The 11,054-nt window shown below is 50.3% G+C and overlaps 1 protein-coding gene across 1 annotated transcript; it reads left to right on the forward strand.

Moving 5' to 3' along the window:
- The first annotated feature begins 1,727 nt into the window (after positions 1 to 1,727).
- On the forward strand, positions 1,728 to 5,621 carry LOC141948807 (carbohydrate sulfotransferase 5-like). The gene is made up of 2 exons (XM_074881695.1): positions 1,728 to 2,692; positions 4,111 to 5,621. The coding sequence occupies exons 1-2, from the start codon at positions 2,598 to 2,600 to the stop codon at positions 5,318 to 5,320; spliced, it is 1,305 nt and encodes a 434-aa protein (XP_074737796.1). The 5' UTR covers positions 1,728 to 2,597; the 3' UTR covers positions 5,321 to 5,621.
- Positions 5,622 to 11,054: the final 5,433 nt, after the last annotated feature.

The raw sequence follows: 11,054 nt of genomic DNA on the forward strand, positions 1-11,054 counted from the left end.
TAGAGACAAGGATGCAGCGCAGGACAGTATCAAATGCTTTGCACAAGTCCAGGTAGATGATATCAGTTGCTCTTTCCTTATCCCCCAACACTGTAACCCCACTGTTGAAGGCCACCAGATTTGTCAGGCAGGATTTGCCCTTAGTGAAGCCATGTTGGCTGTCACCAGTCACCTCCTTATTTTCCATGTGCCTTAGCATAGTTTCCACGAGGATCTGCTCCATGATCTTTCTGGGCACAGAGGTGAGACTGACTGGCCTGTAGTTCCCTGGGTCTTCCTCTTTTTTGCTTTTTAAAAATGGGAGTTATGTTTCCCTTTTTGTGGACAGTGGGAACTTCATCTGACTGCCACAGCTTCTCAAATATGATGGATAGTGGCTGAGCCACTTCACCCACCAGTTTCCTCAGGACCTATGGATGCATCTTGTCAGGTCCCATAGACTTGTGCACCTTCAGGTTCCTTAGATGTTCTTGAACCTGATATTCTTCTACAGTGGCGATTTTTCATTCTCCCAGTCCCTGCCTTTGCCTTCTGCATCTTGGGCAGTGTGGTTGGAGCCCTTGCTGGTGGAGACTGAGGCAAAAAGGTTATTGAGTACCTCAGGCTTCTCCATATCCGAGGTGATCAAGTCTCCCTTTTCCTTCCAGAGAGGTCCCGCATTTTCCCTAGTTTTACTTTTATCATCAATGCACATGTAAAAGCTTTTTTTGTTGCCCTCGACATCCCTGGCCAGATTCAATTCTGTCAGGGCTTTGGCCATCCTAACCTGCTCCCTGGCTACCTGGACAGTTTCTCTGTATTCCTCCCAGGCTACCTGTCCTTGCTTCCACCCTCTGTAGGCTTCCTTTTTATGTTTGAGCTTGTCCAGGAGCTTCTTGTTGATCCATGCAGGCCTCCTGACATTCTTACTTGACTTCCTCTTTGTTGGGATGTGTTGCTCCTGAGCTTGGAGGAGATCCTTGAATATCCACCAGCTTTCTTAGGCCCCTCTTCTCTCTAGGGCTTTATCCCATGTTACGCTGCCAAGCAGATCCCTAAAGAGGCCAAAGTCTGCTCTCCTGAAATCCAGGGTAGCGAGCTTGCTGTATGCCCTCCTTGCTGCCCTAAGGATCTTGAACACCATTTCATGGTCACTGCAGCCAAGGCTGCCCTTGAGCTTCACACGCCCCACCAGCCCTGCCTTGTTGGTGAGAACAAGGTCTGGCATAGCACCTCTTCTTATTGGCTCCTCTATCACTTGGAAAAGGAAGTTATTATCCACACATTCCAGGAACCTCATGTATTGCTTATGTGCTGCAGTGTTGTCCCTCCAAGAGATATCAGGGTGGTTGAAGTCCCCCGTGAGGACCAGGGCTTGTGAACGCAAGGCTGCTCCTATCTGTCTGTAGAGGGCCTCATCTGCTCGGTCTTCCTTGTCGGGTGGCCTGTAGCAGATCCCCACTAGAATGTCTCCTGTCCCTGCCCTCCCTTTAATCCTGACTCATAAGCTGTTAGTCGGCTCTTCATCCCTCCCCAGGCAGAGCTCAATGCATTTCAACAGGTCATTGACAGAGGGCGATGCCCCCTCCTCCTCTCCCCTGCTTGTCCTTCCTAAAGAGCCTGTATCCTTCCGTTCCAACACTCCAGTCATAGGACCCAGGTCCCACCACATCTCTGTGGTACTAATAAGATCGTAGCCTTGCAGGTGTGCGCACTCTCCAGCTCCTCTTGTTTATTCCCCATGCAACATGTGTTTGTGTAGAGGCGTTTAAGTTGGGCCCTGATGAAGTTGATTTACTGGATAGAATTCCTTGTGCTGCTCTTCAGGTGCTCTCCTGCTGCCCTGTGATCCCTCTCCAGGCTCTGGGCATGTTTTGCTGGCACTGGCATTGAACTGGTAGGAGTGAGATGGATTGAAGTTCCCCTCCCCTGGCAACTTTGGTTTAAAGCTCTCTTTACCAGCTTGGGAAGCCTATGACCAAAGGTGCTCTTCTTCTTCTCTGACAGATGGACCCCATCAGCCCCCAGTAGACCAGATTTCTCAAAATGAGTCCCATGGTCTAAGTAGCCAAACCCCTGGCTGTGGCACCAGTCCCAAAACCAATTGTTAATTTGCCAGATTTGACTGGCCCTTTCAGACCCCTTCCCTTTGACCAGGGTGATTGATGAATAAACTATCTGCGCTCCAGAGTCCCTTACCACTGCTCCCAGGGCTCTGTAGTCCTTCTTGATACTCCTCAGACTGCTTCTGGCTGTATCAGTGGTGCCCATGTGAAACAACAGCAGCAGCTAATAGCGGACTGTACGAGGCTCAACAGTCTCTTGGTGACGTCCCTGATATGAGCCCCTGGTAAGCAGCACGCCTCTCTAGGGAGTGTGTCAGGTTGGCAGATGGGTGCCTCTGTACCTCTGAGAAGAGAGTTGTCTACTACTATCACCCGTTACCTTTTTTTAGTTGCACTGGTGGTTGTACGTGGAGCGTATTGGGTTGCCTTACTCAGCTCCAGCATCTCTCCTGATGTGATGGGTCTGGAGGTATTTAAAAGATCTGTAAATGTGGCAGTTAGAGATGTGGTTTAGTGGTGGATTTGGCAGTGTTAGGTTTATGGTTGGACTCGATGATCTTAAAAGGTATTTTCCAACCTAAATGGTTCTATGATTCTGTGTCTAACAAGCGAGAGATGATACTATGGCAGAAAACTTCCACAAGCAGGTTAGTACCTTACTCATTTGCCTTACTCTCCTTACAAGATACTGTATGATACCGAAGGTAGATGCTTTTATTGACTGCTTTTTCTTATTTTCCTACTTTCCTTTTTCATATTTCTGCTGTTTTTCTTGGCTTAAAAACAAAAGTTGAGTAGCAAAATTGTGTTCATTTAAGATAGAATGCATTTCTTTATATCGTGAAGAGACATTTATGCAGTGGAAGGAGTCAAAACTGGCTATTTCTAGTCTTTCATTCACCATTTATTTCAGCTTTTCATACTAATTAATAGTCTTTTTCATGTTTCATTAGGCTAGCACTAAGAATGTAATGCATTTATTATGGCAAATGAGCATGTGTCTGTATTCATTAAGTCTTCATGGTTTACTTTCAGGAGTCCAAAGTGTGTTGATATATGTACCTTTCACTGTAACAAGAAAAAAATTGTCTAAATGCAGCTAGATAGCAAATGCTTATATGTAAAACTCTAGAGATGATCTTCATACATGAGACTTTCCTAATACTGCGCCTGCTAACATACACTGACTGCTTACAGGTGGAATCTGCAAAAGCGAGAGCACAGAGGAGTAGGTGCCAAAAACCTCTAGTAAAAAGTTGTGAGGAATGCATGTGGCTTGAACTTTGACTTCAAAGTAAAAGAGAAGCCCACTTGGGCTTCTACTACTTCCAGGAGTAACATGCAGACTAATTCTAACTCACAAATGGATAATTCTGTAAATGCAAACTCAGGGTATTCAGTCATGGTGTGTATGCACTCCAGCCCAAAGACACACACATCAGTTGCTTTTTCATGTTAACATTTCTTGCCAGCTGCAGCTTCAGGTTGAGAGTTTTCACCCATCTCCTGCAATTTGGAAAATAGAGGGTTGTGCGGAAGCATCAATTGGTGTAGCACCCTACCATCACTGCAGGGCACAGTGCTCACATTAGTTAAGATGATTTTTATTTCTGTAGCCACAGTTACTGATGTTCCTGTCTACTCCTTTTAAGGGATAGAAGCCCTTGTTAGACTGAAATGGAAATACAGTGGAGCGATTCAGAAAGGGTTTTTTCCCTCAGCAGTGTTTAGCAGAATTCAAGCTGAGGGCTTTGTGTATTTTGTAGATTTTTTTTTTTCCAACAGTTGAGCTGCATCAACCCAAGATTTCCTTCAGCATCAGACGTTTGCTCCAAGCTTATTTCTGCTGTGATCTTGCTGTCATGCATTACTTTCTTTCAGTTTCCAACACCTGTCACCTGCAGATGATCGTCTCCCAGTGCCACTGATTAAGAAAGCAAATAGTGCCAAATACATGCATATTTGAAGAAAAGTTTTACTACTGCAGGAGTTTTTATTGTGTAAGTTATATCATTACTGTGCCAGAGGAACAATGGTTCACCAACATTTTCCTTCTCTTTTTCAGCTTTTTAAATTGCTTTTCCTTGGTGAGAATGGCAAGGATTCGGATTCCTAGCACAATCGTTATACTTTTTGTTATGGTTCAGACTGGATTCTTACTCTTCATGTATGCTCGCTACAGTAGCTTCATGCCTCAGTCTGAGGAGAAACCATCTCAAGTCCACATCCTTATTCTCTCCTCCTGGCGGTCAGGATCTTCTTTTGTCGGTCAACTTTTCAGCCAGCACCCCAGCGTCTTCTACCTGATGGAGCCCGCGTGGCATGTGTGGGTTACAATGTACCAGAACAGTGCCAAGGTCTTGCACATGGCAGTGCGGGACCTAGTAAGGTCGGTCTTTTTGTGTGACATGTCTGTATTTGATGCTTACATGCCTTGGAAAAGAAACTTATCCGATCTTTTCCAGTGGGCAGTGAGTCGGGCTCTGTGTTCAGCTCCTGCTTGTGACTCCTTTCAACGTACTGACATAACCAGTGAAATGGCATGCAAGACTCTTTGTGGACGGTACCCATTCAGCAAAGTGGAGGAAGCCTGTAAAACTTACAGCCATGTTGTCATCAAGGAGGTTCGATTCTTTGACTTGAAGGTCCTCTACCCCCTTCTCACTGATCCATCCCTGAATCTCAAAATTATTCACTTGGTCCGTGACCCCAGGGCAGTTGTCAAGTCACGGGAACAATCGGTCAAAGCCTTAGCCCGTGACAATGGAATTGTTTTGAGTACCAATGGCACTAAAGTGGAAGACAGCAAATACAAAGTAATGCAAGAGATTTGTAGAAGTCATGTTCAGATTTATGAAACAGCTACCCTAAAACCACCTAATTTCCTTAAAGATCGCTATTTAATGATCCGTTTTGAAGATCTGGTCAGAGATCCATTATCAGAAATCTCTGAAATGTATAAATTTGCAGATCTTAGTTTGACCCCCATGCTCAAAAGCTGGATCTATAATATCACACATGGACAGGGACCAGGAAAAAAAAAAGAAGCCTTCAAAATCACATCTCGAGATGCAGTTAGTGTTTCACAGGCCTGGAGAAATGTTCTTTCCTTCCAGAAAATAAAGAAAATACAGGAAGTTTGCAGAGGTGCTATAAACATGCTTGGCTATCAGCTGGTGGATTCAGAAAAAGAACAAAGAGATCTGTCATTGGATTTAGTGTTGCCAAGACGACAAAATCAATTCAGTTGGTCATCATTTAATCCAAAGCACTGAGACATTATTTTTGAGAGATCTGGAGGGTGGGGGGGGGTAGATGATTGAGTATTTGCCTACTGTGCAGCATATAGGTAATTTGAAAATCCTTGGCTGATGAGTTTAGCTGTCTTCCTGTCTGCTGTTTTTCTGTAATGGGAGGAGGATTTTCTTCTGAGTTTCTTACACCACAAAACCAAAAAAAAGCATGAGAAATGCCATGAGATACTTGTCAGATTGCAAATTTACAGCTGAGCTGTGCTGTTCTCAACATTGTTTTAAAAATATAAGTACTTTCTATTAAAAGATGAATTGTCAAAAATGTCTTTGTTCATTGATAATAGTTCACTTGTTGTCAATGCTTTAAATCTTTAAGAATCTCAGTTCTTAATTTGTACGAATAGAACAAAGTAGAAACTAAATTCCCTCTCTTTCTTCCCGAATTGCTTGACTGACTTCTTTTGAAGTTTTTGTGCAGTTGTGTGTGTTTTTAGACTTCTCTTGATGTTTTAAATTTTGACATAAAAGTTCTCCAAGAGCGGAGCGACCGCAGCAGTTCTGTTGTAAAAGGCTTAAGCAGGCACTTCATTTGTTGATAGAGTTCTTAGTGCTTTCCCTGGAATGGCCAAGTTTGCAATCAGATCCTTGAATGCTGTGTTGGCATGAAGTGCAAAAAGCAAAAGAGGTGAAGAAACTTTGAGTGGAATCACTGTGGAAATAGCTTATTAATGCCACCCCAATCATGCATTCTAACGCTGCAGCACAGATTAGGCACATGCTTGCTCCTCCAGTACAATTCATAGCATTATCCTCTCACTTCAGAACTACAAGTTGTTGGTAATGAACATCACTGAGAAATTTAAGGTGCCTTGGAAATCTGCGTATTGATTATACTGCTGTATGGAAGTGATCAATTCAAACAACTTTGATAGCAGAGATAGACACTTGTGTATGGGGTTTTTGTTGGGTTTGGTTTGGTTTTTTTTTTTTTTAATACAGCACATTTCAGGATGCATAGTACATGTTTGACAGATACCAGGTAATCCTGTTAGGGCTAATTAAAGAATGTCATGCTATAGATCATTTAGGATGAGCACAAAAGCTCCTTGGTGCCACTACTGTGACCTGCTGTAGGAGATAGATGTTCCTAGTCCTCTAAATGCTGGGAGGTAGGCTCTGTCTCCTTGGGGGGGTTCTCTAGGACCACACCTGTTGCTTCTGGGGATTTTCTGAAGTGTTCCCAGAGCTATCATGGGGCTGTGGAGCCATATTTTTTTTTTGTCTTGGTAGCTTTTCCAGGGACTCTGAGGTTGCACTAGCATTTCTGGTGCATTACTCAGTTCTTTGGGGGCCATTTGCTTACTATCTGGGGCTTCTTCCCTGTGTCAGGGAATCTGGAATTTTTGGGTGGGAAAGGTTAACTGGGCTGTTGTCTGTAGCGCAGGAGGTCTTTTGGACTCCCCAGTACAAGAGAGGCACGGACATACTGGAGAGTCCAGTGAAGGGCCACTGAAGTGACAAAAGGATTGGAGCATCTCTCACATGAGAAGAGCCTCAGAGAGCTGGGACTTTTCAGCCTAGAGAGAAGACAACTCGGGGTGTGTATGGGGGATATCTTATCAATGTGTATAAATAACTGAAGGGAGAGTGTGAAGAAGATGGAGTCAGGCTGTTTTCATTGGTGCCCAGTGAAGGGACAAAAGACGATGGGCACAAGCTGAAGCACAGAAGGTTGCCTCTGAACAGTAGGAAACACTCTTCACTGTGTCAGTGATGGAGCACTGGCAGAGGTTGCCCGGAGAGGCTGTGGAGTCTCCCACCTTGGTGATGTTCAGAAGTCATCTGAACATGGTCCTGGGCAGCTGGCTGTAGGTGGCCCTGCTTGAGCAGGAAGTGGTTGGATCAGATGACCTGCAAGAGTTCCGTTCCCACCTCAAACTGTTCTGCAGTTCTGGAGTCACAACTGTCACATCCAGGGCCGTGAGCTACCACAGGCGAGAAAGTTGCCCCAAGCTTCAAGGCCATCCCGAGTGCCTGCTGCTTTACTCTGGCCGCAGCGCTCCTGAAGAAGAGGAGAAGGTAATTTGCGCTGGTCAGGGCTTTTAGGGCTCAGTGGTCGTGCTGGCACAGGGTTGCATGGTTGGGTGGTTTGAAGGGACAGTCCGAGAGGGCATCTGAAATGCCCTTGCAGGGTGGAGGGAGGCAGGAAAGCGGGCAGTTAGAGCTGGCGAGGGACTGCCCCGGGCTGGGGGGCAGTGTGCCCGTGGGTGCCAGTACCTCAGCTGCTGTGTGTGGCTGTCGGCATTGCGGGAGCCATGGGGGTCGTGGACTTTACTCTGCCTCCCCCCAGAAAGCTCTGGCTGACAAAGTTATGCCACAACAGAGACTGCAGCCGTCAGCACCACGGGATGCTGATAACGACCAGCACAGGCCTCGCTGTACTGTTGTTTTCACTGCTGCTTGCAGTGGATCTGCAGTGGCCTTGCAGGTCCCAAATACCCCTGAAGTCTGCCCCAGGCTGCCCAGCTGGTGCCTTGAAGCTGCCAACAGCTCCCAAACTCTCCCATACCCTTCCTCAAAGCTCCTACTGGCCCCCAAACACTCCTCAAAGGCCCCCTAAATCCCTCTTTCCATTCCCCTGTCTGTCTCCCCGTCCCTCTCCTCTTCTCCCAGTCCCCTATATGGATTCCTGTTCCTCTGCCAAGCTGAAGGCCCAGCATTCCTTTGTGTTTTGTCAGGCCTTTGAGGTACCAAGAGCTGGTGGGTGCTCCATGGAGTTGATCAGCAGCAAATGGAAGGTGCTGTTGATCTGCCTCGTTCAGACTAAGTCTGACACCTCTCCAGAGATTTTTGTGCTGAGGCACGGGGCTGTGGATGTGCCCTGGGGGAGCACCAACAGGCCAAGATGCTACAGGCAGGGTACGGTTGGTAGTGACGGTGCTCATGGGGAAGGTGTCAGGAAGCTAGAGATCGGAGTCTCCAAGGGCTTGGGTGTTAGGACAGGTGCCCGTGGCAGGGTAGTCGGGAGTCGCTGTTCCTGTCTGCGCTCCCCATCGGTGCGCAGGCTGTCCTCCGCATAGGCTGTTGGTGCCTCTTGCATGCCTATGCCCAGACGGGCGGGGCTGTTGCGTGGTGGGGCTTGAATGAAAAAAACCAAAATGGAATATTTTGGAAAAGCAAAAAACCCAATTTTTGTATTACAGAAAGGCAAAAAACCCAGACTCAATTTGGGGTGAGACGCCGGCTGTTTGAGGGGCATTGCTGGGGGTTCTCTGGTGTGGATTATCCACTGAGGGTCAGTTCTCCAGAGTGGCTCATCTGTTGAGGTTGTCCTCAGGTGAGTGATCTGCTGTGGGTTATCCCCACCCGCGTCCCCCCACGTGCGTTTCTACCCACACGCAGACCCCCCTGCTGTGTCCGCCCCAGGTTCCTCCCCCCCCCCCCCCCCCCCGTGAGGTTTTTCTCCCCCACAAAAGGTGGGTGTGTGGTGGGCGGGTGGTGGTTTTTTCTTTTATTAAACTATTTGTATCTCAACCCACGAGTTTTCTCACTTTCCCCTTCCCGTTCTCTCCCTGTCCCGCTGGTGGGGGGTGTGAGTGAGCAGTTGTGTGGTGCTCACTGTCCAGCTGGGCTCAAACCATGACATGAGGTGAGTTGCCAGCCCTGCCCGGCTGATGCTTTAGTCTCTCCTTGTTATTGCCACCATCCCGATGGGCCGTCCTCGTTCTTCACTGCTGCTTTCTAGTGCCTGTTGCTCTGTAAGCAGCAGTGCTCACACTGTGCCCGCAGACCCGTCTGCCGACCTCTGGGACATAACTCTGCCAAAGAGAAAGAGCTAAACGGCCCCGGCACAATCTGCAGCCGTTCTGCCTCTGAAGGGACCCGCCGGCCCTTCTCCTGCCCCTTCCTCTGCCCAGGTGGGCTGGGAAAGTACGGTTGTTGCAGAAGCTGCTACACACCCTGGGGTTCCTTCTTAGGTTCCTTCTGTCGGCTTTGCCCTGTGTCTGGGCTGCCGAGGCCATCGACTGCGCGTGGGACACAGGCAGCCTGGAAGGCTTTAGCCCAAGTCCTTCCTCTCCCCTTTGGGCAGCAGCGGTTCTGCCGCTGCTACAGGCAGCCGCTTTCTCGGGGGCGAGGGGCTGGTACGCAACAGGCCGCTGCCCCCTCCAGTCAGAGGAAGAGGCTGTTCTCCGGGCACCAGGCGCAGGGCAAGCGGAGGGACGTTCTGCGCTGCCGATGGCTCTTCCCGAGGGAGCTGTGCTCTGGTTTTAGCAGAAAAAGGTGTCGGTCCCAGGCAGCCGCGTATGGCTGTGCACAGCTATTTGGCCGGTGTCTTGCTTGTTCGAGTAAAGGCATATTTCTTGCCTTGCAGTCCTGCTGACAGGTCAGACATCCGAGTTACAAAAGCCTTTTGCCATCAAAGCAAGATGACTGCTCGATTTCCACCAGCACTGTATGTTGGCTGTGTTGCTAGCTGAAAATGGCTGGCAGGCCAGGAGATAGCTAGAGGGGTCTCAATTAAAGAAAGCGAGGGTTGAAGTGCGTGTTTTAAGGAGGTGAATCAGGCAGCCGAAGGCACTGAGCTGCTCGCCTGACCCAGTGGCAGAAGAGCCCCTCCAGCCGACCAAGTATTGCGTGTTGCAGGCAGCAAAGTGCTCGCTGGTGGGAGCGGCAAGGAGCACAGGGCTCCGCGGCTGCCCGGAGCAAAGACGGACCCTCCCGGGCTCTGCGGTCCCTGCTGAGGACATCTCCCAGCCCAACGGGCCTCTCTGCTTTCCCTGCCGCACGGCTCGCTGCGCGCTGGAGGGCAGGCTGGGGAGGAACTTTGTGCGGCGTCTCTTCTCGAAGGGACAGGCCCTGCCCAGGGAGCCTCGTGTGGATGCCGGGGGAGGAGAGCAGAGCACCGGTAGCCCAGAGGTGAGGAAAGGTGCAAACAGCCCCGCAGAGCCCGCGGGTCCCCAGGGTGTCATCGGTGCTGTGCAGCTCCGCCGCTGGCACCGGCTCTGCTCGGCCGTGCTGTTTGCTGCTGAGCGCGGCCGCCGCCCTGGCACAAAGCAGCTTTCCGTCTGTGCCCTGCTGCCTTCAGCACCTGCTGTGCTGCCGCCGGGGTGAAAACTCTCTCTGCAGTGTCTGCTGCCGCGCTGCCGGCGCTGCCGGGGCCGGGGAACGCGAGCCCTGTCCGCCCGGGGAGCAGTTGCCGCGTTGGGATGGTAGAAGGGGGCTGCTGCGGGCGTCATTTCTGCTGCCGGGAACTGCTCCGAGGGGCGGGATGGGGCGATGGCGCCGCCCGGCGGGCAAATGTCGGTACTGCAGCGCGGGGCCGGGCTGGCGGAACGGCGCGGCTGTTTGCCGTGTTCTGTGCTGCCACCCTGTGGTTAAAGCCGGGAACTGTAGCCCGGGGTCATGCTCGGGAAGTGCCGCCCCCACTCCGTGCGCGCTGTCGGCGGGTGCTCGGAGCGCAAAGCGCGGAACGGCAGCGCCGGTGCCGCCCGTGAACAAGTGCTGGGGGCGATCTACGGCAATAACGGTCAGTGCTGCTGCCTCTTGCCCTCTTCCAGAGGCTGCACTGAGGACACGCTGCCTGGCCTTAATCCCGGTGCTGCTCGCTAGAGTTACCGCGGGGGGGGGGGGAGCGTGGGCCGGGCTGGAGGAGCCCCAGGGGCGGGCAGTGAGGCTGCGGGCAGCGGCCCCTCCCTGTCCGGGACGGTGCTGGAGGAGGAGCCGGTGCGAGCCGAGGGAGCAGCAGAGAGAAGGG

Source organism: Strix uralensis, chromosome 12, assembly GCF_047716275.1.
Source record: "Strix uralensis isolate ZFMK-TIS-50842 chromosome 12, bStrUra1, whole genome shotgun sequence".
Taxonomy (NCBI): Eukaryota; Metazoa; Chordata; class Aves; order Strigiformes; family Strigidae; genus Strix; species Strix uralensis.

Bases quoted from the DNA above. Each gene is read 5' to 3' on its own strand.
- LOC141948807 (XM_074881695.1), top strand. From the start codon at position 2,598: ATGATCTTAAAAGGTATTTTCCAACCTAAATGGTTCTATGATTCTGTG. The intron at 2,693-4,110 runs GTTAGTACCTTA...TCTCTTTTTCAG, and splicing joins CAGAAAACTTCCACAAGCAG to CTTTTTAAATTGCTTTTCCT.